We start from the raw sequence: 27,234 nt of genomic DNA on the forward strand, positions 1-27,234 counted from the left end.
CCTCCCAGCCAAACTGCTCTGAAATCGGGGTGCCTCTGCCCACCTTCTCCGGGCCCTGGGGTGTCTGAGGGCATCAAGTCTCTAGGTCTGGGCTGGGTGGTAGTAGAACCAGGCTCCCACCTTCCAGCTGTGAGGGGCCCCACGGGAGGGTTCCTGGGGGTCGGGCCCGCACGCTCAGGGCGTGGAGCTCCTGGCCCAGCCAAGTGCGTGTGTCTCGCCCAGGGCTGTTCTGAAGTTTCTCGCCGCCCACCCAGAGGAAGCGGGTCAGGTGCACACTCCGGCTCCTGGCTTGCACCGCCATGCCTCCGCCTCTCCCTGCTCCCCTGGGTTCCCCGGCAACGGGGCACTGGGCAGGGGACATGGTTCCCCAGCCTGGAGCCCCAGAGACAGCAGGGCCCTGGTATGCGACCCGGCGCATAAAGAGCAGAGGATGCTGCCCTTGCCCAGAGAGACCCCCGCCCCACCCGGGGAAGGCCAGGACCCCTCCAGCCTGAGTGAGAGAAACCTTCCTGCCTCCTGCCCCCGACTTGCGGGCCGAGGGCGGTCTCTGGTGGCCTTCGGGGGAATGACACCTCAGCGCATCAGACCCGGAGGTGCAGGAAGGCTGGGAGACCAGCAGGGATTTGCGGGGAGGAGGGAGGACTCCCCTCCACCCCGCTCTGCACGCTGCCCCCAGGGGCCCACTGACTGGATATTCAGATCTAGGGCTGCCAGTGAGGAGAAGGGCCCCTTTGTAAGTGTGACCCAGCTTCTGCCAGACAGAGCCGTGCCCAGCGGGTCTCTTGTGCGCTGGCTGTCCCCGGGAGGGGGCTCCCCAGCCCAGCCCGCCCGAGCCTCAGAGGAGAACAAAGCACCGGATTGAGGCCTGACGCGCCGGTCCAACGGTGGGCTTTCAGGCCTCGGCGAGCGGGACAAAAGAGCCCCGTGCCCTCCTGGGGTTGTCGACTGAGCCGCAAGTCCTTCTGGGCCCGTTTTCATTATTTTATTTCTGAGTAGGTAGTACCCACAGCAGAATATTCAGGCCATGCAGAAGGGTCTGCAGGGGCCGTTGTCTCCCTCATTTCCTGAGGATCCTTCCAGAGGTTGTCTGGGCACGTAAAAGGGCATGGGGACCTCGGTCTCTTATTTCTACGGATGACAACCTGCTGCCCACTGCCGCGCGCCCTGCGGTTTTCACTTCCCAGTCTATCCTGGAGAACGGTCCGTGTTGCAACGTCTCGGTCCTCCTGGTTCTTTCTTTCCACCCGTCGCATTTCACTGCACGGATGTCACGTCCATTAGCCAGACCCCCACACGGACGGGCAGGCTGTTCCTAATAGTTCGCCATAGCCAGGAGCTGCCAGGACGCCCGCTTACTGCGACGTGAGTATGTGAAGGACCCATACTGGGGGAGCCCAGGTGACAGGTATGCACGTAACGTATCGTATGTTGGCAGATTCGCCACCATCCTCTAAAGTTTGTTCTCAGGTTTCTATCCCAGCGACAAAGTCTGTGAGCTCTTGTGCCTCGTACCACGCGTGCTGGCAGGTCTTTTGATGTCTGACACCCAGACGGTGACAGTGGCTTGTGGAGAGTATGTGAGGGTGGCCGGGAGTAGCGGCCCAGGGGGCTGGGCAGGGGCTGGAGCTCCTGTGAGCACGTATCCCCCTCCAGGGGGTAGGGAGGGGGGTGGTGGGGGTGACCGTCACCCTGGCCTCAGCCAGTCGCCTCTGGGTCCCCGCTGCTCAGTGCCAGCACCCCAGCAAGCGTCTGGCACGTCGGTGCACTCAGGACCCGTATCAGACCTGGCTTGGGGCCGGGAACACCCTCTCAGCTGCAGTCAGGGAACCCAACCGAGGGGACCAGGGATGGTGTCACTGAGCCGCCCAGAGGGGAGTCTCGCCTCCAGGTTCCCCTCCCAGAGCTTAGGACCCAACTGGGCCCCTCCCCGACCCTGGAGGCATGTTGTCAACAAGTGAGTCGTTTCCCAGACACTTATGGCCTTGGGCGTCTGGATGACTGAGAAGTCTTTGTGGTGCTTTCGGGGGGCCTGTGGCGTGGGCAGGACCGCACTGGCCGCCTGTGGTCTGAGCCCCGGGACTGTGGATGGTGACTAAACAGGCTGGCGAGCAGCCTGGCAGCTGAGGAAATGTCGTTGCTTTTTCAAGGGGCTCTGGGGCCAGCCTCTGCTCACAGCCTGCGATCTGAGCGTTGGGCCTCAGTCTCCTCGTCTGTAAAGTGGGGCCATGAGAGCGGGGCAGTGGGGACGTTTCCTGGGTGATGCCCCTGAATCTCTCACCACAGCGTCTGCAGGCAGTAAGCTGCCTTCGTGTTCTGAGGAGGGGGTGTGGGAACAGGGACAAGGGCTTGAGGGCTCACCAGGGTCCTCCCTGATGCAGTGCCTTCCTGGGGGATTCCGAGGGTGCTTTGCGTGCATGTGGTTTTTGCCTCTCGGTTAATGGTGGCTCGGAGCTTCCAGTGAGATGCTCTGGGTGCAGGGCCTCTGCTGAGCACGGGAGGGGTGACCGGTGCGTCTGTCACACGCTAGCCGACAGCCTGCTGTGTCCCTCTCAGGCACTGTCCAGCTCTCAGGAGGGACGGATAGTGGCCTGGGCAGGATGCGGGACCCACTTCCCCCCTTTCCCTGGCCCGCCTGCCCACTCCTCCATCCTCTCTTCCCTCTGTACCCCAGTCCTACCAGTTCCTTTCTGCTCCCTGAACTTCCAAGGCTGGTTCCTGCCACAGGGCCTTTGCACAAGCTGTTCCCACTGCCATGAATTCTCACCTCGGCTCATCATCTGGCCAGCCCCTTCTCATCCTTCAGGTGCCACCCCCCCGAGCACCCATTTAAGGAGCCCCTCCACCCTATCTTACTTCCCCTCATAGCACAGCAGTCCTGGGAATAGGCCCTGAAGCCAGATAGCCTGGGTTCCCCTCCCAGCTCTGCACTGTCTGGCTGTGTGACCGTGGGCAAGTGTCCTGACCTCTCTGCACCTGTTTCCTCATCTGTAAAATGGTCATAATAATAGCGCCCACCTATAAGATCATTTCAGTAGTTCTCTGTTGAGCGCCTACTGTGTGCCAAGCGTGAACTGAACCCCACAGACCCCTGTTCTCACAGCTTTCCCCTGTGGTGCTGTGAGTAATTGAGCAGCGCTCAATAATCGTTGGCCATTAGGATCACTAATCATTTATCATCTGTGACACTTATCACATGTTTATCTTTGGCTTTCCGTGCAAGACTGTCCCTCCTGGGTAGACAGCAGGACGGTGTCTCCCCAGACCTTCCCTGTCCCCCCGGCACCTGGCACAGGGATCCCTCGGTGAGGGTGTCGGATGGACGGGTGGACCGTCAGAGGAGGTTCTGGGAGCATCCCCCTGGGGAAGATGCTGGGGCAAGGGGTCATCCCAACCGCCAGCAGCCCCTGGAGGAAGACGCACCCCGCCGGGGGGCCACCAACCCCTTTATCTCTGGGTCTTCAGCGCCCGGACGGCCAAGCGGGTCAGACGCAGACTTGAGCCAGAGCTGCGCCCTGTGACCGTGAGCCATTTCCGCAGCTGCACGTGGAGGTGATGGTGACGCCGCCCCCCCGGGTGCTGAGGGGTGAGTGGGTGAAGGTGCAGAGCCGGCGGCAGGCAGTGGGTGCCGAAGGGCCTGTTACTGTTTGGGGGTGGGGGTGGGCGCTCTAAACCACCGCCCGCCCGCCTCCGCTCCCCCAGCGCCGTGACGGTGTCTGCACTGCCCTGGGCCTCCGTTTCCTCAACTGTGCCGTGGGGCTAATGACACCGCTCTCCATACCCGCTCCAGACGAGGCTGGCGGAATCCAGTTAGAGACGGAGGGCGAAGGGGGCGCCGACGGTTCAGCCGCCGTCCCCACTGTCCCGGCCAGACACGGGCCCCTCACGGGGCATCGGCGAGCCGACAGGCGTCCCGGGGTCCCGGTGGCTTCGCTCCGGTCCTGCTCCCACGGCCAGCGCGTGCGGCGAGCCCTCATTTCCCCCCCGTAAGTGGGGACAGCAGTGGCCAGGCCTGGGGCTGTGGGAGGGACCTGCGGGGGCACTGCACACAGTAAGCACTTCTTGTTTACCGGCACCGGCGCCGTACAGCACGTCACAGCGCGGCCTTCCCTCGCCCACTGGTCCACCCGTCTGTGGAAGGTTGGTTTGCTGCGCCCCCTGGGAGCCAGCACTGAGGCCGCAGGTGCCTGCACTTGACGGCTGACCTGCTGGGCCGAGGGCCGCTCAAGACGTGAACGCGGGGCCGCTCCGTGGCGGCGATGGCCCACTGGCCTGTGACTGCTGAGGTCGGGAGGGAGTTCTGTGGTGCGTGTGTTAAACATCGTTAACGCACGTCGTGTCAACCAGCGATAAACGACAGAGAGAAAAACAAGGCCGGGCGGGGGCTGGGCAGGGCGAATGGGAAAGCCACAGGAGGGATGGTAGGTGACTGCATTTGCGGGAGGGGCCGGCGCCCCACTTCCTGCCAGTGCCTCGGGCAGGACACCCACCTCTCTGGGCCTCAGTTTCCCCATCTGCAGTAATGGCTCAGCTCACGGGGGTCCTTGCGGGGAGGAGGGTGAGAGCGTGTCCTTGGCTGTTAGCGATTCTCCAAGGCGGGTCAGCCCCTGCGGGTTTGGGGCTCCCCTCGCTCCCACCCCTCCCCCCTCCCCTCAGCCTTCTGGAAAGTTCACCCTCTGCCCACACAGCCTCGTTGCCCTGGAGACACGGTAGCTGTGGTGACAGTGAAGGGAGGACCAGTGGATGAGCACAGGAGGGGGCTGGCCCAGGCGACCCACAGGCTCTGCAGGGTATTGGGGGGCAAGGGGCAGGGCCCCCACCCCAGGGGCCGTCCTCATGCGGGCACCACTGCGGTGGGTGCAGGGATCGGGGCTGCGCGGGCTCCAGGGGCAGCCGAGGCGGGGCTTTTGTCAGCCTTCGCCCCATGCAAGGACCCGGCCCTGAGGACGGGCTCTCAGCCTGGTTCCTCCGTGATGTTCCAGTGTGTACGTACTACCAGGAAAAAAAGTGAAACCCCGGCCCTTCGGGAATTTGCTTGTCTCCCCTGAAGAGGGGAACGAGCTGGCAGGGCGAGAGGGAGAGAGAAAGAGAGAGAGAAAGGGGCTGTCCGAGACGCCCCCTCCCTCCCAGGGCTCTAGGGCGACTGTTCCTTCCCAGCAGGGATGGGGGCTTCTTGTCGGGGACACTTGTGTTTCCACCGAAGGCAGAACAGGATGGCTCAGGCTGGGCTAGGGTCCCCGTGGGTTCTTCAGGCCCCCCGATCCATGCATCACCTGAGGGCCGGTGGCTGCCAGGGGCTCGTCCTGTCGTCAGACACCTCCTGAGGATTTCCCCCAGCGAGCCGTCCAGGAATCGACACAGAAGCCCACCGCCACTGGTGGGGCCACGGGGAGGAGGTGGGCCTGCGGTGTGAAGAGAAGGGACGGGCTTTGCGATGGGGGAGGGAGCTGCGCTGGGGGCAGGTGGGATGTCTGAGCCCAAGCCTGCAGGGGGGGGGAAAAGGGGGAGGGAGCCCCTGCCTCCCGCCAGCCCCTCAGATCTGGTCCCATTCTTGTGCTCCTTCGTGCAGCAGGGGCTGCAGGCTGCAGTGCTCAGGGCCCGGGCAGGCGCCAGCAGCTGCCGGCCGCGGTCGGAGCAGAGCTTGTCCCAGGCTGGCACAGGCCCTCGGCTCTGCCCTTGTTCTGACCTGTAGCTGAAACCTCCTGCTTTTCAATGTTAGCAGACGTTCCCAAACCACCTGAGGTGCTCTTGAGGCCTGAAGCCCAAAGGTGCGCTTGGCCTTCGGGCCAGGCTGCCCAGCAGCAGAGGGCGCAGCTCCTCTGTGAGCCCCATGGAGCCCCGCGAGGGCTTGGAGCAGGGCTCTGCTACGATCAGACGCCCAGCTGCTATCCCAGCCTAGAAGGGGACAGCCGGGAGACGGGTGGTCCCCCCAGGCTGTCTCAGCCCCTGCCCACCCAAAGCAACTGGCCTGGGTGGGGAAAGGCGCTTGCCCGGGTGGACCATTACCTGGTAAGGAGAGTGGGGACAACATCGTCACCCAGCATCGTGTCCGGTCCGGGGACACCCCAGAGGGATTCCTCGTGGTGCTGGGCGCCTCCAGGCTCTGTAGCTCAGTCCTGCAATCCTAACAAAGAGCTGCAGAGTGTGTGTGTTTTCTGACTTTCAGAAAGAAAATGGCAGCATCAAAACCTATGTAAAACTTTCCCCCAAGATGTGTAGCCACAAGCACACATTTTTTAAATAATTTTTATCAGAGTATAGTTGACTTACAATGTCGCGTTAGTTTCTGTTAGTACAGCAAAGTGGATACAAATACACATCTGTAACCTGGAATGCTCTCAGACACTGATTAGCCGGGGGACTCAGTAAATCCTGTTGACGGCTGACGGGATGCATTTAAATGTGTTTGAAGTGATGTGAAGGGTGGTCCTCCCGAAAGAAGGGTGCTCGGGGTGGCAGAGGCCTCAATAGCACAGAGGGCAGAGCCCGGGTCGGGGTGAGCCTGCCCGGCCCTCGTGCTCCCCTCGTCTGGGCACAGGATGTCACCCGGGTGTCCACCAGGAGCACCCCTTAGTTGCTGCGCACTGTGCTGCCTGGGTCTAAGAGGGACCCCCAGGCCTGAGGGGGGTCCCCCAGTTCTGTGCATTCTGGGGGTTCCTTCAGGAGTTGGGGGGAGGTAAAGGAACAGAGAGAACCCCAGCAAGGACTCAGCGTTTCCTGGAAAGGAGGGAATCCAGCTAGTCTGCTGCAGGTGTATGCAAATTATATGCAAATCATTGAGGACCCTCCTGGTCAGTTACATTCCCTGGGAATTCCAGGAGGATAGACCCCCTCCCACTGAGCACCCTCTGGGCCCCCTGTGGGGTCAGATCCCCGGGGTGGGGAGTCCTCAGGCAGGGGCTGCAAACTCGCAAGCTTCTGGGGGCCCTGCAGTTAGCATAAATGAATCGAGGATTTTTTAAGTGTCCACCAAAAAAAAAAAAAAAATAGACCTGCAAGTCGGTGCATTTCTTGAAGCCTGGTCTGGGAGGGGGTGGAGCTCAGAGAATCTCCCAAACCCTGCCTTCCGCCCACCTGTGGGTCATCTGAAGCTGGCTGATGAGCCCACCCCTGGCATTGCGTCCATATGGCTGAATGCTTTTTTTTTTTTTATCCTTTAGGACATTTATTTATTTATTTATTTTGGCTGCATTGGGTCTTTGTTGCTGCACGCGGGCTTCCTCCAGTTGTAGCGAGGGGGGCTATTCTTCGCTGCGGTGCGCGGGCCTCTCACTGCAGTGGCCTCTCACTGCAGTGGCCTCTCTTGTTGCAGAGCACGGACGGGCTCTAGGCGTGCGGGCTTCAGTAGTTGTGGCACGTGGGCTCAGTAGTTGTGGCTCGCAGGCTCTAGAGCGCAGGCTCAGTAGTTGTGGCGCACGGGCTTAGTTGCTCCGCGACATGTGGGATCCTCCCGGACCGGGGCTCGAACCCGTGTCCCCTGCATCGGCAGGTGGATTCTCAACCACTGCGCCACCAGGGAAGCCCGGCTGAGTGCTTTTTATGGGATTGTCACATGGCTTGGGAAGTGGGCATGAGCGCCGTGTGGCAGCTGAAGAAACAGAAGCCCCCCAGGAGGTCCCCACGGATGGCATCAGTGCCTCCCTGTCCCCTGGCCCCCCACAGATGGTAAAGTGGTTCTATGTGTGTCCGTGGTATAAAGGGTTGCCCCCATTCCTGCTCAGAGGACCCCCACTTAGGCACTTTGCATCAGAGCTGTCCGCTGACAACACACACCTTATATGGAGGGTACCTGTGTCAGGGCTGATGTGAGCATTTCCACGTTCTAACTCTTTATATCCTCACATCCATAGGCGAGGAAACAGCCCAGAGGGGGTGTGACTTGCCTCAGTTGCACAGTGAGGAGGGGGCTGGGTGGGATTTGCACCCAGGCAGCCTCGCTCCAGAGTCTGGGCTCTTAACTACTGTGCACATGCAGCTCATAACCAGATTCCTAAAACCAGATTCTGAGCCCATTGCCCTTCTCAGCACGGGTTTCAGACCTTGGGTCCTAAACTGCTGCCTCACAAGCCAGCTCCGGGCCTGAATTGGGCGCTCACGATGTTAAATAACCTTTTAAAAATCTCACTTCCGGAAGTGTCCCCTGGGCATTTTGCTGCCTCAGGAGGAGTGAGGTGGGGCAGGCTGCCATGAGCAGTCGCACAGGTTGTGCACTGCTCAAACCCACCCATCTAAGGGGCATCAAGTTTATTAAGACACTTAGGCAAGGAAGGAGCATGAGACGCCCTGTGGGCTACTGGGCAGGGGCTGGAGTGTTGATCAGGGCTAGGAGAGGCCTGCCCCTCCCCGCAGTGATGGCCCCAGGCAGGTGGCTCTTCTGTGGGGCTGAGCTCCCCCTCCACCCCTCACTGTACTCTCTGCCCGCAGGAGTGGCTGAGCAGGTTTGGCTACCTGCCCCCAGCAGACCCCGACACAGGGCAGCTGCAGACGCCAGAGGAGCTGTCCAAGGCCATCGTGGCCATGCAGCAGTTCGGAGGCCTGGAGGCCACTGGCGTCCTGGGTCAGTTCTCAGGGTGCAGTGGGAGATGGGTGAGCTGAGCCCAGTTCCTCCTAACTGCCCCCTCCAGCCTGCCCTGCTCTCCTGGGATGGAGGGAGGATTCCCGCCGCATGGGATCCCTCCGTCATCCCCTCCCCGTCCCCGGCCGTGGGCACAGCAGGGGGTGAGTGTGTACCAGCCGCACCCAGACCCCCTTTCCACACTTTCAGTGGGGTCTCAAACTCCATGCCACGGGCCAGGCAGGCCAGCTGTCGGAGTGGGGTCTGGCCAGCCATGCCCCAGTTGAGTCGCCCCATTGGGGTGCTAGGCCTGTGCTGTTGAAACTGCCCGCTTTCCAGGAGAAACCAGAGATCTGGGGGGTTTATGTGAGCACCCCACTTTTTACATTTTGGCCACAAATTCCAATTTTGTGAAGACTTTTCGAAGGGCCAGCTGATCAAAACATGGCTGTCCCCGGGCCTCTCGGGAGTAGACACGTGTGTCAAACACAGACCCGGTCGGGTGTGTGTCCCATGAGATGCAGGGAACGTTGGCCGACGGGCCGAGTTGGGGCCGTGCCCCCTCCGACTGCTCAGATCCCTGCCGTACGTCAGTGAATGCTTTGAAAGCCCCCACTCCTGGCCTGTGGACACACCCCTGGCAGGGGGGCCCGACATAGCTGGAGGCCTGGGCCTCGTCCCCCCAGACCTGGTGCAGAGCGAGGGGCCGGGACTGGAGCTTGGGGCCAGCTCTCGGGGAGCTGCTGGGAATCCCCGGTTGGGGGTGCGCGTGCGCTGGGCCTGGCTCCTGACCCCCGCCCCCCCCCCCCCCCCGCAGATGAGGCCCCCCTGGCGCTGATGAGAACCCCGCGCTGTTCCCTCCCTGACCTCCCAGCCGCAGCCCCGGCTCGAAGGACGCGCCAGGCTCCGGCCCCGACCAAGTGGAGGAAGAGGAACCTGTCATGGAGGTGGGCAGGCGGGGCTCCACCGGGCCTGGCCTTTCCGGGGGTCTGGGCGTCGGCCAAAATGAGCACCCACAGACTGGGGCTTAAGAGACAGGAATTTATCCTCTCGGTTCTGGAGGCCAGAAGCCCGAGGTCCAGGGGCCACAGGTCCCTTGGAGGCTGTGAGGGAGAATCCGGCCCAGCCCCTGTCCGGGTGCTGCCAGCGGCCCTGGGCCCGTGGCTCTGACCCTCGCCTCCGTCTTCGCGTGTCCCCCTCCGCGTCTGTGTCCCCTTCTGTCTCCGTCCTCACGTGTCCCCCTCCGCGTCCGTGTCCCCTCCTGTCTGCTGTGAGGACACCACTGGATTTAGGGGCTGCCCTTCTCCAGGACGAGCTCATCTCCATCCCCGCCCCAGTCACGTCTGCAAACCCCCTTTCCAAATAAGGGCCCCGGTGCCCCCACCGCCCCGGGGCAAGTTGTTCCAGGGAGCGCACTCCAGCCTGGGGCGGGGGCACTGGGCCTGTCCCTGTGACCGACCCGGCTCTGACCCCGCCTGCCCCAGGGTCCGCACGTTCCCGCGGGACTCGCCCCTGGGCCGCGACACGGTGCGCGCGCTCATGCACTACGCGCTCAAAGTCTGGAGCGACCTCACGCCCCTGAACTTCCACGAGGTGGCCGGCAGCGCCGCCGACATCCAGATCGACTTCTCCACAGCTGACCACAACGACCGCTACCCCTTCGACGGCCCCGGCGGCGCGGTGGCCCACGCCTTCTTCCCGGGCGACCACCACACCGCAGGGGACACCCACTTTGACGATGACGAGGCCTGGACGTTCCGCTCCTCAGGTGCGTCCGGGTTGGGGTGGCCCCGGGGACCCCGCATGACCCCCAGCCCCTGACAGAGCCCACGATGGTGTAGGGAGCCACACCAGCCCCCCAGGAAGAGGAAACCGCCACGGGTCCCCTGCCTAAAGCCGTGGGCACCTGTCCAGCTCAGGACAGCTCTGCCTCCAGCCGTCTCTGCACGGGCAACCCACCTGGCGGGCCCGGGCTGGGCTCGCAGGCCTGGGACGTGACTCCGTGAGCCAGGCTTATCCCCACCCTGGTCCAGCTCCCAAGCGGGAGTGCAAGCTTGGAAGGCCTCTGAGGCCTCGGCACGCCATCACTTCTGCTAAGTCCCATTGGCCAAAGGAGTCACGGGCCCCCAGCTTCAAGGCGGGACGAGGGGCAGAGCCACGGGGCACAGGCTGCAGGTGCGGGCGGGGGAGACGGGGGCCTCGTGGGGTGAGTCTATATCCCAGGCTGGGGAGCCCATCCCAGCTGGAGGAGCCAGAAGTGGCCCCGTAGAACCTGTGGGTTTTATGCCTCGATGGGAGCCCAGCCCCGTCCTGTGGGGCCTGGAGCATCTATTCAGTGCTGTGAGGTTGAGGGAGCTTACAGTGACCCCTGTAACTTGGGATCCTGACGGCCAGCAAGGCCTGAAATATTTACCACGTGGCCCGTACAGAATAGTTTGCCAACTTTACTGTGAGGGGCACGTGGGAGGTGAGGGGGACCAAGAGACCCCCGGGGCCCGAGAGGCCCCTGTGAACTCCACAGGGCCTCCTAGGGAGCAGACAAGCCCTGAGTGACTCCATAGGACCCGTCTGTCAGGACCGGGGCCTCCTCTGTAACCAGCTTGGCGGACTCATCTCACCTCACCCCACGGGTCCCGTCCCCGTGGCCCAGCAGGAGCTGGCGGTGCCTCCCTGGGCTCACTGGCTCCTGTGTCCCCAGATGCCCACGGCATGGACCTGTTCGCAGTGGCTGTCCACGAGTTTGGCCACGCCATCGGGCTGAGCCACGTGGCGGCCACACGCTCCATCATGCAGCCGTACTACCAGGGCCCGGTGGGTGACCCGCTGCGCTACGGGCTCCCCTATGAGGACAGGGTACGCGTCTGGCAGCTGTACGGTGAGTCCCCCCCAGAGCCATCACGGGTCGCCCGGGGATGGGGACAGCGATGCCGGGGACCCCAGAGCACAGAGCCCCACGGCAGAAATGCCGGGGACCCCCGAGCACAGAGCCCCACGGCAGAAATGCCGGGGACCCCCGAGCACAGAGCCCCACGGCAGAGGGCTGGTTCTGTCTTGTCTGCTGCGTGCTCGGCACCTGGGGCCGCCTGGCACACGCTGGCTGCCCCGCGGTGTGTGTAGAATGAATAAGCAGGTGAGTTGTGTCGCCAGGGGTCCCTAGGACCTGGGGCCCCCGCTGCCCTCTCCACGGAGCTCATCTCAGAGCCCCGGGCAAGATCCCACGTCCAATCCCCAGACGGTTTCAGGTTGTGACAGCTGACGTTGATGGTGACCCAGGGCCCATGCAAAGCACTTACATGTATTAAGTCATCCAGTCTTTACAACCTGTGAAGTAGGTACCACATCCCCACTGAGAGACGGGAGCGCTGAGCCAGGACTGACCCAGGGCCAGCTCCGGGCCCCCTTCCGCTGGGGACACATCAGGCAAGGTGGCAGAAGGAGTTCTGTCCTGGGAGCTGCGAGAGCAAGGTGGGGGTGATGAACCTCCCCCAGTCACCCCCCTTCTCCATGCTGGTCTCCCTAACCCCACGCCAGCCTGCCCCTACCCACAGTGGCCAGAGCAGTCCTCTTAAAGCCTGGGATGGGGTGCCTCACCTCGGAGGCCAGCCTCCCCTCAGTCCGCGTCGCAGCCTCTCCCCCCGCCTGGACCGCCCCACCCCCGCGTCGCTGTTGCCCCAGCGCTTCCCACCTTCTGGCATCTGTGCACGTCCTTTATTGACGCACAGTTTACGGTTTTTACCCTTTGAAAGCATTTGGTACATTCACAATGCTGTTCAACCGCCGTTTCTCTCCACTTCCAGAACGTTCTCATCCCGCCCCCCTTTCCCCCGCCATCCCACCTCACCCATTAGCAGTCACGTCCCTTCCACTCCCCAGCCCCCGGCAAACGCTCGTCCCTTTTCTGTGTCTCTGGACTTGCCTCTTCTGGACGTTTCACATAAATGGAATCGTACAATGTGTGGCCTTTTGTGTCCGGCTGCTTTCACGCAGCGTGTGTTTTCCAGGGTCCTCCCCGGCGTAGCGTGCGTCAGTAATTCATTCCTTTTGACAGCCGATCATTTTATTTATCCATTCTTCCGCTGGTGGACATTTGGGTTGTTTCCACCTTTTGGCCATTATGAATAACGCTGCTGTGCACATCCATGTACAGCTTTTTGTCTGAACACCGGTTTTCTGTTATTTGGGGTCTGTGCCCAGGAGTGGAGTTGGGGGGCGGGGGTTGTAAACCCGCCCTTAAGTCAGTGGGGCACCTGCGCCTTCCGCTCACACATCCCGAGGCTCCGGCTCCAGGGACGGAGTCTCCCCTGCCCTGCTCACCGCCGCAGCCCGGCGCTCGGCCCGGTCAAGACGCGGTGCCACCCACCCGATGGCCCCAGCTCCGTCCTGGCAGCTCCAGGAAGGGTGGTGGGGTCTGCAGGGCCCAATGCAGCCTCCTTGTCTCCACAGGCGTGCGGGAGTCCGTGTCCCCAACGGCACAGCCAGACGCCCCAGAGCCCGAGGAGCCGCCCCTCCTGCCAGAGCCCCCTGATGATCGCGCGAGCACCCCGTAAGCCGTGGGCCCCTTGTCTCCACTCTGCGGCCAGCACGGCCCCCAGCAGCGGCTCCAGGTCCTGAGCTCGTGGGGCTTCTGGGCCAGCTGAGCCCTGAGTGACAGTTAGTTTCTTTTCTTATGGACAGACAGTGGAGGGGACCCCCCGCTCACCCCAGCCCAGAACCGTGCAGAGGCCTTGACTTTCAAATGTGCGATTTCCTCTCACCCTTCATCCCAGTCAGTCATCGACGGCTGCGTAACAAGCAGCCCTGCCTCGTGGCATGAAACCCCCACTATATCGTGAGGCTCGTGGGTTCTGTGGGTCAGGAACTCGGACAGGGCACGGTCGGGGGTCGGGGGTCGGCTCCGCGGTGTTGGGAACACCTGCTGGGGGCTGGGATCGTCTGGGGGCATCTTGCCTCAGGTCTGGTGCCTGGGCTGGGCTGACTCGAAGGCTGGGCTCAGCTGGGCACCATCTGTGTCCCGTGCCGGAGGCTGGATTCCTGGAGTGGCTGTCCCAAGGGAGCATCCGGAGGGCTGGCAGTGCTGGAGGCCGCGCGGCAGCTGTCCGCCTTTTAAGGCCCAGCTTGGATTCGTCTAGCCCCGTGGTGAAAGCAGTCAGAGCCTGCCTACTCTCACCCCCCCATCCCCCAGTGGAACAAGTGCCACAGAATCTGCAGGGAGGCGTCCCCGTCCACCCCCCCACCTTTGCCCTCACAGCCTGGCATGCCTCCGTGCCACCTTCACGCTCACACAAAACACTAAACACAAAAATACAAACAGAAATCTATGTATTTAGGCTTCCGTGGTTTGGTTTGTTTCGAGGTTTGGTTTTCCAGACGTGGGATGTTTTCATCCTTTTCTCACTCCGCTGTATGTGGTGAATTGCCACTGAGGTCACAGATGTTGCTGTAACTTGTGTTACTGTTGGTCTTCATTGCACTTATTTATTGAATAAGTAACACCTGCCAGCAGTGCGCGATTCCAGGGGCACAAAAAGCAACTCACAGCGAAGTCAGTCCTCGCCGCTGACCTACCAGCCCCTCCCTGGGGCAGACATTTGTGCGTGTGTGTGTCCTTCCAGAGAGATTCCACACGTGTGTAGAAAGCCCAGCGTGTAGATGTACATGCGTGAGCCCAGAGGATGTCTCCTGTGCTGCTCTGTGCCCTAGCTCTGGCCCCAGGGCCCGTGGAGGCCTCTGTGTCTGTGAAGATGCCTGGGTCTCGGGGCTGAGCTGCACTGCGGTACGCATGTGCCCTGCCCTGTTTCTGAGTCCTGGATCGGCGGGCATTTAATTCCTGACCTTTTGTCGTCACACATGACGTTGCTGTGAGTACTGTCCGTGGACAGGGCTCCAGACTCAGAATCGGGGTCCCGGCACGCGCGCTCCGCACTTCTGTGGAAAGTGCCCAGCTGGCTTCCCGACGCTTCGCTGGCAGCGTGGAGAGCGCCTGCTGGTCCAGTGCGCTCGCTCAGCGATCCGTCTCGCAGCCTGCATGGCGAGCGTGGGGCTGTTTCACCTGCTTTTCTCTCTTGACTAAACTGCTGTGGTCGCTGGGCCTGCAGGCGGTGATGCGGGCGTGCAGGGTCCTTCGGGGATGCTTGTCCCCATGGCCTTGCCCAGCCCAGCTCCCCGGGGCAGCTCCCAGCCCGGCCCTCTCTCTTCCCCCAGGCCCGGGAAGGACGTGCCCCACAGATGCAGCGGCCACTTTGACGCAGTAGCCCAGATCCGAGGCGAGGCCTTCTTCTTCAAAGGTAACCCCCTCGGGGTCCAGCGCTGGCGGACAGAGGAGCAGAGCCCACCCTGGGCCCCAGGCCAGCCACCTGCAGCCCCACCCCCTGTGTCCCCCCAGGCAAGTACTTCTGGCGGCTGACCCGGGACCGGCACCTGGTGTCGCTGCAGCCGGCACAGGTGCACCGCTTCTGGCGGGGCCTGCCGCTGCGCCTGGACAGCGTGGATGCCGTGTACGAGCGCACCAGTGACCACAAGATCGTCTTCTTCAAAGGTGGGTGCCCCCCCATCTGGGTGCCTGCCGGGCATCGCTGACCGGGGGCCGCAGCCCGCGCTCCCCAGGATCCCCAAAGCTCGCGTCCACGCAGGAGGCCAGTCCTGTGCTTTGCTCTGTGGGTCCAGAGCTCAGAGCAGAGAGGCTCACGTTCACGTGTGCACTCAACCAGTTTGTAGTTATTGAGCACCTGCTGTGTGCTCTGCACTGTGGCAGGCCTTGCAGGCACACAGTGGGCAAGACACGAAAATCCCTGCCCTCATTCTGGGCCGGGGGACACACAATAAGCACCTGCAGGTAATGAGGGAGTTAACTTCAGGTAGACCTGCGGGACCAGCATACCAGGCCGAGGGAGCTGCCAATGCAAAGGTCCTGAGGCAGGAACAAGCTTGCTGATTGAAAGAACCTGGAAGAGGGTGATGAGGCTGGATCAGAGTGAAGGGCGAGGAGGCAGGGGTGGGAAGTGCAGGTCCTCGCCAAGGGCCGCGGGAAGGAGCTGGATTTAGCCTAAGAGCAGGGGGAGACTGCTCTCGCATCTCAGTCCATGGTGACAGGTCCACTGGAGGAGGGGTGTCACTTCACCCTCAACAGCCCGGCTCCCGGGCGGGGCTGGGGTGGTGGTTCCTGCCCTTGGGGAGCGTGCTGTCTCTTTGGGGAAAAGGCAAGGTGCCCCGCCTGCAGCAGGAGACTGAGCCCTGCCAGTTCTGTGGGCGCCTCGGGGGCTGTGAGCCTTCCTCAGTCTCACGCACTGCTGTATGTACGTGCAGCTGTGTTTTGGGGGTGCAGGGTCTGTAGCTCCCCAGAGTGAAGCCACCCTGCTGCCCTGACCCAGGCTTTCCAACCTGGCCTCCCTTGTGTGGTGCCTGGGCTCGACCCCTCCACACTCACCCTGACGCGCCCCCTGACAGTGGAATCACCGTCTCCCAGGCTGGATGTCAAGGGCCGGCCACAGTCATGGTGGGGGGACCCGTCTGGCATCTTCTAAGTAACTTGGATTATTTCTTAACATTTAAAAATCGGGAGATCCCCACGAGAAACCACAGCTCCAGACTTGAAATGTGAGACAGTGTGGGCACTTGGGGCCTCTGCACTTGCCTGGCAGCGTCCGCTGGAGCAGGTCGGGCTGCCCTGTCGACATCACCCCACGTGTGCCCACTCACGGCCCTTCTCGTTGTGATCGACGGGGCCCTGTCTGCAGCTGTGCCGTCGTTTCCTTCAGTTGTTGCCAGTCTCTGACAGATGATCTTTTAGAAATTATTGTTAATTGTGGTAAAACACACACACACACACACACACACACACACACACTGTAAAAGTTACCGTCTTAACCATTTATAAGTGTAGAGTTCAGGGGCACTAAGTACTTTCACACTGTGTGCAACCGTCACCACCGTCCATCTCTAAAGCTTTTTCATCTTGTAAAGTTGAAACTGTCCCCATGAAACACTGACTCCCCATCCCCCCCCCCAGCCCCCGGCACCCACCAGCCTGCTCTGTGTCTCCATGGACTTGTCTGCTCTGGGGGCCTCATATCGTGGAAGCACACGGGATCTGTCTTTTTGCGACTGGCTTATTTCACTGAGCATCACGTCCTCAAGGTCATCCACGGTGCGGCAGGGGTCAGAATTGCCTTCCTTTTTCAAGGCTGAGTCGTATTCCATTGCGTGGATGGAGCACATTTTATCATCTGTCGATGGACACTTGGCTTGCTTCCACGTCTTAGCCGTTGTGAATAAGGCTGCCGTGGACATGGGTGTACGGATAGCTCTTTGAGAACTTGCTTTCAGTTCCTTTGTGTATATGCCCAGGGGTGGGGTTGCTGGGTCCTGGACTATTTCTTTCTCCCACAGCAGCCGCTCCCAGTTTACATTCCCACCAGCGGTGCCCGATTCCCCCCATCCTCACCTACGCTTGCTGTTTTCGGGGGGCGGGTTTGCTCGTGCCCGTCCTACTGGGTGTGAGGCGGTGTCTCGTTAGGGTTTCGACATGCATTTCCCTGATGATCAGTGATGTTGAGCATCTTCTCATGTGCTTACTGACCACTTGAATATCTTCCTTGGAGAAATGTCTATTCCAGTCCTTTGTCCAGCCAAAGATTTTTTTAATGTTTTGCTTCTTCTTCATTTGTATCTTCTGTTTTCATTTGTTTCTTTTTTCATTTGTTGTTTTGTTTGTTTCTTTGGCCGCACCTTGCAGCTTGCAGGGTGAAAGCACAGAGTCCTAACCGCTGGACCGCCAGGGAATTCCCTCATTTGTTTTCGAAATAACAGGGTCATTAGTTACTAAACCGGGCGGGAGTGGGGGACATGACAACACATACCCAAATTTGATCCCACCCTCCTGCGGCGGAGCAGCTGAGGATGTGTTTCCAGAGCACAGAGTCAAGGACACCCAACAAGGGTCTTAATCACACCATTTCCCAAAAGCTTTACGTGCGGATTTGAAGTTCTTGGTGATTTCTAAAGCTCTGCTTCTGTGTAATCTGACAAGGCTGCACACGTGCAGGTCCGGTGGGCCTTCACCCGGCGCCCTTCCTGCTTTGCCCGTGAACGTGCTCAGCCCGCCTCACAGCAGAAGTGGACAAGGCCCCGCTGACCGAAGTGGCTTCTCGGCGTGGGAGCGGGTCGTCTTGCCCCCTGGCTGTGACGCGGCCGCCTCATCTGGCCCCGCCTCCCCAGGCTGCTGGCACGTGTGGGACCCCTGCCGGGAGCACAGCAGGCGCTCGGTGAACCCTCCTGGGACTTACGCCATGGGCACTGCGCATCGGGGTGCCCGTCTGTGGGAGGAGCAAGGGCTGGGGCCCTCGCCCGGCGGGCTGGGCGAACCCCGGCCCACGGCTCTTTCTCTCGCCCCCAGGAGACAGATACTGGGTGTTTAAGGACAATAACGTAGAGGAAGGATACCCGCGGCCCATCTCGGACTTCGGCCTCCCGCCGGGCGGCGTCGATGCTGCCTTCTCCTGGGCTCACAATGACAAGACTTATTTCTTTAAGGACCAGCTGTACTGGCGCTACGATGAGCACACACGGCGCATGGACCCTGGCCACCCCGCCCAGAGCCCCCCGTGGAGGGGCATCCCCAGCACGCTCGACGATGCCACGCCCTGGTCCGATGGTGAGCCGGGCGCGGGGGGAAGGGCGACTCCGGGGCAGCCTCAGCACCCACACCTGGGGAGCTGGGATCCAGCGGCAGATGCGTGCGTCTGCTCCGCCCCCCCCCCCCCCCCCCCCGCCAACACTTTCCCCACCGGCTTCAGGCCTCCGCCCAAACGTCATTGCAGCGCCCCCTGGCCGCAGTGAGAAGTACAGCACCCTCCCACAGGGGCAGCTCCACCCGTACGGGAAGTTTCATTTGTTCTATTTGCAAAGCCATGTCCCCAGTACCTAGAACAGCCTGGCACATTGTAGGCCCTCACTAAATAAATAGTAGGGGAAAAGCAGAGGTCATCTCATCCATCCCCCTGCCTCCAGGCGGCTCCTTGAGCTTTCCCAGGCCTGTAATGCTCTGAGTGCCCACAGATGGGCTCCCCGTAGGCTGAGACCAAGACTCTGACTCTCACCTGAGACATTCTACGTCCGTCCTTCCTACTGGCCCCGCAGCTCTCTGTATCCCGTCCTCCTGCCGTCTACACCGAATCCCGCGTGCTGCAGCGGCCGGAGCTCAGCTGCCTGCCCTCTTCTCCCCCAGGTGCCGCCTACTTCTTCCGCGGCAAGGAGTACTGGAAGGTGCTGGATGGCGAGCTGGAGGTGGCGCCCGGGTACCCGCAGTCCACGGCCCGGGACTGGCTGGTCTGCAGAGACCCACCCGCTGACCCCGAGGACGCAGACGGAGAGGCAGGGGCCCACGCCCGGCCGGGGCAGCGCGACCACAGCCGCTCAGAGGACGCCTACGAGGTCTGTTCCTGCACCTCCATCGCCGCCGCAGCACCGCGGGCCGCGGGCCCACTGCTGGCCGCGCTGCTGAGCCTCCTGTGGACAGCGGCCCGGGCCCTGGCGCTGTGACATTCGGCGCTGGCCTGCGACAGGACAGAAGGGGCTGCAGTCCAGAGCCACGAAGTGCAAGGACTGATGCCCGCCCCTCCAGCGCCGGAGCCAAGCGTCCCTGCAGAGCGGACCCCGCCTTGCAGACGGGGACGGCGCCGCCAGCCCCCCAGGCCGAGGCCACCGGGTGCAGCCCCCCGACTCGGCAGAGGCCAGCAGAGGGCGCTGCTCCCCGGGCGCGGATGCTGGGGGAGCTCCCGCCTGGCCTGCCTGCCCTCTGCCAGCTGGGGAGATTGCGTCACGGCCCGGCCGGGCTGGGGCCGGAAGCCGTCCTTTCGGTGAGCGAGTGACTGAATCTCACGGAGACTGACCGAGGAGCCAGGGGTAGGCTGGGCTGGGGGCGTTACATCGGGTCCGCAGACCCTGGCAAGAGCAGCCCGGAGGCCCACGGGCACCCCCTCCCCGTCCCCTGCCGCAGAGCCGCCCCTGGTGCTTCCGCCCGTCCGTGGGGCTTCCTCTCCTGGTCCCAGTGGGCCTGCCGGCTGCCTTGACCAGGGCAGCCGCCTCCACGGGCGAGCCCCCAAGCTGGGGCCGTGGTGGGCTTCCCTTGTGACGCGTTTCAGACAAACACGATCTCTTCCTGCTTTGTAACGGCTCAGGCTCGGCTCCCTGACGCGCTCAGGCGGTCCGAGCGTGGGCGTCCTCCGGGGCCTGTGCAGCCCTGGCCCCGGACCACCTGCACTCTGGGGTGGGGGGCCTCCAGGGAAGCCTGTGCAGTGGTCACCAACACCTTCCTGCCCAGCGCTTACTTGACGACTCCATGACCCCTGGGTCATTACACCCATTTCACAGATGGACAAGCTGAGGCCCAGCTCAGGGAAACGAGCCTCCTGCCCGCAGGCAGGGGTCGGGCCGGGTCAGATCTTAGGCCCTGGGGTTCTGGCACGTTCGCCCAACCCTCCCTGATGGACGGAGTGCCTACCTGCACGTGCAGGTACTGCTCTCAGTGCGGGACGTGCAGAACGAGACAAGGTTTTGGGTGGGGCACCTGGGACGCTGTCTGCCACCCCGAATGTCCCTGAGGGCCTCCGAACAGGAAGTGCAGGGAGGTGGCTCCATCCCATTGCTCCTTCTGCTTCCGGCTCCAAGGCCAGGATGGCAGCCACCGCTCTCCCACCCGGAGGGGCAAAGAGTGGGAGCTGTACCCCCTTCACCCGGGAGGGCGACCTTTCCCAGAAGCCCTGGCTGCCTGCCCGCTCTCACTGGCAGGGAGCGATTCATCAGTGCTTCTCCTGGGGGTGCGTGGACATGGGGGTGGGACGGTCCTTGCCCATCCCTGTCGCAGCCATAGGTAACCCCAGAGGTAGGGTCACCTGGGTTGAGAACCTCTGGTCTAGAGGAATCAGCCCCCTCCCTGGGGCTGGGGCAGGTGAACACCTGCAGCAAAAATGGTGTCAGTTAGAAAGAGGAGGGTAGGTGATGTGAGCATCAGGCCATAAGGGGGTGTGAAGAGCCCCTGCAGGGGCCGCTTTAGAGCAGGGGTTCTCCAGGCGGGGTGCCCAGCCAGCAGCATCGACATCACCCAGAGCCGGTAGAAATGCAGATTCTCGGGCCTGGCCCTGCCTGCTGATTAGAAGGCTGGGGGTGGGGCCTGGTGTTACCCTCCCCCCTTTCTGCGAGTGTGATACACGGGGAAGTTTGTGAACAGCTGCTTTCCAGGGGGCTCCGGAAAGGCCGCCTGAGCCGGGGAATGAGCTGAAACAGAGAGGAGGAGTTGGTTGTGCAGCGATCTGAGGGAAGAGGCTGGCCGGGGGCGCGGGGGGGCCGGGGCAGGGCAGGCGCACACGTCCTGGGGTGCAATGGGCCCGCCCAGCAGGAGCCCCTGCATCCTGGAGGTTTTCCAGGAGGAGAGCGGGAAGCGCGGGGCCAGCCCACGTGGGGCGTGGGAGGCTGCTTGAAGGCACTGGCACTCGTTCCCTGCATCGTGGGAGTTACCACCGCCCCCGCTCTAGGGTGAGGCACAGACGTTCGCATATTCAGGAGAGAGCTCAGGCTCCCGCAGCTGCACACCTCCACCCCTACCTGATGCCCAGGTAGCAGAGGCAGGCTCAGGGCCCATCCTGGGATGCGTGGATGCCATGGCCAGGCAGGCAGTCTCCAGGCCAGGCCACATCCCACATCCGTCTGTCCACCATCTGGTCCCTGGGCCCAGGAAGGGTCTCCGCCCGTCCTACCACACTAAAGGTCCCTCCTGGGGGAACAGGCTACCTCTGCTCATCAAGGACGCCCCCCCGGGGTCCCACTTCATTCTCCAGCAGCCTGCGGGGGGGCAGGGGGCAATCCTAGGCCCTCGTGTATTTGGGGAAACAGCTCAGATAGGGTCCCCAGGTCCCCTGGGCACACAGCCCGTGGGTCAGAGCCGGCAGTGGACCGGGTCTACAAGAACCCAGACTCTCTCATGGTGGGTGATGGTCTTACTCTCGTGTTAAAACCAAAGACCATTTTATAAAACGTTCCCGCTAATTCTGTCTCACATGAAGTAAACAGTAGACACAGAAGTGGTGCCTCTCTGTGTTCAGTCCTAAAGGACAAATTAGCAGTAAAAGTAGTGGCAGCAGGAGCTGCTCCCACCAGGGGCTGCGAACCAGGGGTCTGGGCACTGAACAAACCCATGGAAACGCTCGGCTTGAGCCCATCTTTTTATAAATACACGTGCTTTCACATTTTGAAATAGTCTCATATATACAGAGAAGATGCAGGTCGAGTACGAGACTTTTTTTTTTTCTTACCTAAATTATTTGGGAGCACACTGATGACCCCGGACACTTTTCTATATATTTCCTGCAAACTAGGACTTTCTCTCAAGTCTCTGTAAGATCAAGAAATAATAGGACACGTCAGACCCCACTTGGTTTCTGCATTTGTCCCCGCAACATCGTTTATTGACAGGACCCAACCCAGCGTCACACTCAGCTGTCCTGAGGTTTTATGCTCCCGGAGCCTTGGATTTCCCTTGACCTCCATGACCTTGGGCCTCGTGAAGGTCACAGGCTGGCTGTCCTGTAGACTGTCCCTCAATGCCAGCGGCCTCAAGTGTCACCACGGTTCCATTCCGGTTCTGCATCTCTGGTAGTAATGTCGCAGAATGATGTTATGCTCACATACAATTTTCAATTTTAGGTGAGTATTTAAACACCTGGAGCTTTCATGTAAAATTTTGGGTTTTCAGTCAAAAGTCTCTATTTTCACCCCAAGCTGTGCTGGCTCTACTTGGAGAAGCTGTGGATCCCCCAGGGAGCCTGCAGCCATGGTGACAGACCCAGAGAGATCCCTCAGGAGGAGGTCAGAGGGTTCACACCACACCGGTGAGGGCACAGACCCCGGGCGAGGTCAGCCGTGGAGGCCCAGGTGCTGGCTGACCTCAGCATGACTGGGCCTTGCAGGGAAACACTCATGCCTGTGTGCATGGGTGTCAAGTATACAAAACGCATCTACACAGGGGACCCCTGGACCAGAAGGTCTCTGTTCTAGCTCCCATTTTACAGGTGGGAAAACTGAGGCTCTGGTCTTGGCTCAGGCTGTCATAACAAAAGCCACAGTGCGGGCTTGAACAGCAGTTATTTATTTCTCACAGTCCTGGAGGCTGGACGTCCAAGACCACGGTGACGGCAGATTGGGTCCCGGTGAGCCTGCTCCGGGCTTGCAGACAGCAATGTGTTCACATGGCAGAGAGGGCAAGTCTGGTCTCTTCTTCCTATAGGGACACTAAGCCCACCATGAGGGCCCCGTCCTCGTGACCTCCTCTCAGCTGATCACCTCCCAAGGTCTCATTTCCAAGTACCATCACGTCGGGGGTTAGAGCCTCAACATACGACCGTTGGGGGGACACAGACATTCAGCCCGTAACACACAGGGAGAGGGGCCCCCAGCACCGCAGCTGCCCCTCGCATGGGACCGAGGCCAGACCCAGATTCCAGCCACACCTCATCCCCTCCTGCCACCTTTCCTAGGAGCAAATTATGGGAGGTTAGGAGGCTCTGGGTGACTCACCCTAAAGAATAATCATGATGGTACAGTTACTGGTACTGTTCTGCACTTCACAGACACAAGGGACGGAATGTGCTTTGTTTCATTTTCCAGATGAGAAAACTGCGGCTCGGAGAGGAGCCGTGATTTGCTGAAGCTCGGGCACTTGGTGGGCGGGGGAGCTGGGAGTGAACCCGTGACGGTCCTGCTCTGGGGGTCCTCCTCACAGGCTGCCATGGCCCTCCCTGGGTGGGGAGGGGGTGTGATTATGGGACAGCAGTGCGGGTGCCCCTCGTTGGAATCCCAAGGACGGTGAGCGGGTTTTCCTCCAGGGCTCTGGGGCCAGGCCAGCGCTGGGCCGGTGTCCCTTGCGGCTGTGTGCCCGTGGGCCTCCCACCCCAGCTGGGCATTGGGCCCCTGCTGGCTCTGCAGCCCCTGCCCTCTCTGAGTGGACAAAGGGTGACAGGACCCCAGTGCGTCCAGAGAAACGAGAGGAAACCAGAGCAGATGGACCCCAGCACAGCCGCCTGCTCCCCTGCCTCCCCGGGCACTGGGCAGCTCGAGGCTGCGGCAAGCGTTCCCACCTGCCCTCCCCCGTTTCTGGGTTCTCACCCAGGCTGTCGTGGGCTGGCAGCCAGGTGGTGACCAGGGCCGCGTCTTCCTCACCCGCATGGCTGTGACGCTGGCTGTCTCTGGAGCCCCCGCCTGGCCTGGGCTTCCTTACCTGGCGGCGGCCAGTGCCAAGGGCAGGAGTCCCAGGAGGCTGAGCGGAAGCCACAGGTCACTTCTGCTGGCCTCATGCCCGCCGGCCCCCAGGGAAGGGGACAGACCCCACCTCTCAGTGGGTGCCAAGTGTCAGTCCACAGTCTGAGAAACCATGTGAGATCCAAGGATTTTGCTCCTCTTGGAAAACTCAGCTGGCCACGCTGCTCCCGTTCGCATGGGAGAACCAAGGGCCTGAGCCCCCCAGACTTGCTCCCCCGCAGGCGGACAGCAGGCCACCGCGTGCCTCAGGCAGAGACCTCAGCACCCTGCTGTCACCTCCCGCCCGGCTCATCAGCCCCTCTGACCCCCAGGCAAGCCACCATCCGCTCTGCCTCTTAACTGTCCTCGGCATCCGCACTGGCCACTCTCCCATCTGTTCTCCACACGGCAACCACAGACCAGATCCCTCTGGTCTCCAAACCCTCCCGTGGATCCCCTGGCCTTGGGAGTGAGTGTGAGGGCACAAAGCCTGTCCTTACCACGGCCTACATCTGGCCCCTCGTCCCTGTCCTCCATCTCCCCTCCCGCCTTCGCTCCAGCCACCCTGACCCAGCCCCTCCCAGACCACAGCTCCTGCCTCAGGGCCTTTGCACACGCAGGTGCCTCCAGTGTCACCTTTGCAGTAGCGCCTCTCTGACCACCTCCCTGGAACCGCAAACGGCCCTCCTTCCCCATAAACGCACCCACACCCCTTCCCTCCTTTATTCTCCATGGTACCCACTACCATCTGACCCGCTCTATAGTCAGTTTAGATACTCAGCTTGTATTTTGTCGGCTGTCTTTCCTCTCCACTAGAGTGTAAAGATTTGGCCTATTTTGTTCAACGCCGTGGTTCTGGCTTACTAAATGTTTGCTGAGTGAACAAACGAATGACAGAAATGCCGCAGGTGGACCCAGGCCCCATGCTGGCGGCTGGGCCAGGCCTTCTTCTCCCTGAGCCATCTCAGGACTCCCTCTTCCTCCTGGCCCAGGAAGCGGCCTTTGGGAGGGCGGCCGCTCAATTTGGGTGAAAACCAGGACTGTCCGGGATGGACCTGGATGACTGGCCCCTCGTTCTAGGCCAGACCAGGAGTGCAGCGCCTGACTCGGGGGTAGACTCCCTGGGACCGAAACAAGCCCCAGTCCCAGAGCCTCTCAGTCACGACTCCCTCCTGCGGCCCGTAGTGTTTGAACCTCTCTCCGTTCAGTGTTGGTTTCAGAGGCGAGAGGTAAGCCTCTTGCGGTCAGCTATCGGGAGGCCCAGGGCTGGTGCAGCAGAGGCCGCCTGGCCGACTGCGGAGAGCACCACAAGGACCTCGAATCAGCACCAGGTGAAGACGCGAGAAGCAGCGTGACGCACAGCAGACTCAGCAGACAGATGCCGCTCCGCAGCCTCAGGTCTCCCGGCCCTTTGTTTAGTGATAACACATGAGACATGAATGAGTGATTCCTAAACAATGCGGCCACTCCCTGCCCGGCAGAGCCCTTGTCACAGAGACACAGGGCACAGGACGCAAAGTGCTGACCGAGCCCACAGAGGACACGGGCGGGCCCCCGAGACAGATGGCACTGCGGCATTTACTGTCAGACCCATTTCGCAGTCGCGCCCAGGACCCAACGGGTAAATGTAAGTCGGACGCTCTGCAGGGGCGGGAGTCCAGGTGGGTGCAGGCTGTGGGGAAGGTGAGTAAACAGCAAGGAAAATGGGTGGTGACCGCACGCCGTGAACGAGGGGCGAGAGTTCTGGCAAGGATGGAGCCCCCAGGGGTCTGCGCGGAGCAGCCTGGGCTGAGAGCTGTCTGGGGACCGTCAGAGGGTCATGGAATGTGGAGCTCCCAGGGCCCACCCTCATCACAGTCACCGCCCAGGGAGGTGGCCACCGGCCAGGGTTGCATCACCCCAGTGAGGCCCCAGGTAGCCCCGGGCCACAGCAGCGTGGACCCTGATGCAATCCTCTGCCTGGACTCGTGTGGCCTCGCTGGCCTGCCGGCCTGGACTCTGCCCTTCCGGGGGCCCTGGCCCCCAGTGCAGCCTCCAGCTGCCCCCTGCTCCCAGGCTCCATCTAGAAGCACTTGGAGTTATTGCCTTGCGGTGCCAAGCAAGTCACTAGCGGCCTCCGAGGCTTCCTTTCCCACCTCCCAAGCGGCCCGGGGGCTGGGGAGCCAGGTGCGCGCCTGTCGGGAGCGTGGGTCCCCCAGACAGACGCCCGTTCACGCCTGCTCTTCTCCTTGACGGTGTGACTCTGACTAATTACTCAGCTGCTTCGTATGTGAATTGGGGATAAGCGCACCTGCCCGGTGGGCCGGATTAAACGAACAACCACACCCGGAGGAGAGGAACCGGCCGGGGCACAGGTGCAATGCCAGAGCCTGCTAGTGTTATTACCGAATTTCACTGAGTCCTCGATGAACAGTTTTTCACGTGAAATCAGGATGTGTCTTAAAACTGATGGAGGATCAAAGTACAGCACAGGGACTTCCCTGGCGGTGCAGTGGTTAAGACTCCGCACTTCCACTGCAGGGGCACGGGTTCGATCCCTGGTCAGGGAACTAAGAGCCCAGGTGCCGCGCGGCGCAGCCCAAAAAAACAAAGGTACAACCCACAACATTGTGTTCTTTCTAGCAGCTCGTAAAGGAATGGGGGTCTTACTATCAGTGGCATTTAGATTTGACTGAACACGGAAGTATTACTAAGCCGGAGAGCACAGGGGGTCACAGACTCCACGGAGGGGAAGCGGAGGAAGAGATCTGTGAACCAGGAGTGGGGTTAACAGTGCCTGGGCTTGGGGACCCCAGGAAGGTCCCAGGCTGCACCATGGGCACCGTAGCCCCTGGACACCTGGCCCCTTTCCTGGGGTCTCAGGGACTCCAAGATGCCAGCAGACGTCATGGGCTCTCATTCCAGAGGCAGAAGAGAGAAGTCAGTGCCGCCATCAGTAAGAGGAGGGTTGTAAGTGGGGATCACAGCGGCCGGGGTGAGGGTGGGCCTGGGGTGCTTTAGACCAGGCGGTCCCGGAGGGCCTCTTGGAGTAGGCGACATTTGAGTGAGACCTCCGTGATGGGAGGGCATGGGGTCGGTGTTCCAGGCAGAGGGAGCAGCCAAAGGCCTCAGGCGGGAGCCAGCTTGAGAGGCGGGGGAGACAGAAAGAGGCCAAAGGTCAGGGTAGCTGACCCAGGTCACCCGGCTCCAATAGGTGGGTTTGAAGCCAGGGCCCAGGCGCGTCCAGCTGCGCTTACCACGTTGTTGGTTATAACGAAGGACAAAGAGGAGGAGAGGGGGCAGCTCTGGGCGTGGGCATTTGGCAGGCAGGGGGCGGCAGGTGGCCGGGAGGGGCAGAGGGTGGCCGGCAGAGGCACATCTCACATTCAGTCCCGTGCACCTCTGACCGTCCCCGAGGA

The 27,234-nt window shown here is 61.7% G+C and overlaps 1 protein-coding gene across 3 annotated transcripts in view; it reads left to right on the forward strand.

The window, feature by feature from the left end:
* MMP17 (matrix metallopeptidase 17) overlaps positions 1-27,234 on the forward strand; it is a 48,854-nt gene that overhangs the window by 1,439 nt on the left and 20,181 nt on the right. For 2 of the 3 annotated variants that reach the window (XM_027125162.1, XM_027125163.1), the window contains exons 1-9: positions 7,440-8,583; positions 9,369-9,498; positions 10,036-10,319; positions 11,250-11,426; positions 12,995-13,094; positions 14,753-14,835; positions 14,934-15,086; positions 17,943-18,200; positions 18,774-25,463. In XM_027125162.1, coding sequence (XP_026980963.1) covers positions 8,184-8,583; positions 9,369-9,498; positions 10,036-10,319; positions 11,250-11,426; positions 12,995-13,094; positions 14,753-14,835; positions 14,934-15,086; positions 17,943-18,200; positions 18,774-19,087 — 1,899 coding nt within the window. In that variant the 5' untranslated portion in view covers positions 7,440-8,183 and the 3' untranslated portion in view covers positions 19,088-25,463. Of the gene's footprint in view, positions 1-7,439; positions 8,584-9,368; positions 9,499-10,035; positions 10,320-11,249; positions 11,427-12,994; positions 13,095-14,752; positions 14,836-14,933; positions 15,087-17,942; positions 18,201-18,773; positions 25,464-27,234 lie in introns of those variants that run through there. The other variant, XM_027125165.1, reaches the window with a different exon arrangement.

This window comes from Aethalodelphis obliquidens, unplaced genomic scaffold (assembly GCF_003676395.1).
Source record: "Aethalodelphis obliquidens isolate GAN/ISIS:26980383/991018 unplaced genomic scaffold, ASM367639v1 scaffold28, whole genome shotgun sequence".
NCBI classification, from domain to species: Eukaryota; Metazoa; Chordata; class Mammalia; order Artiodactyla; family Delphinidae; genus Aethalodelphis; species Aethalodelphis obliquidens.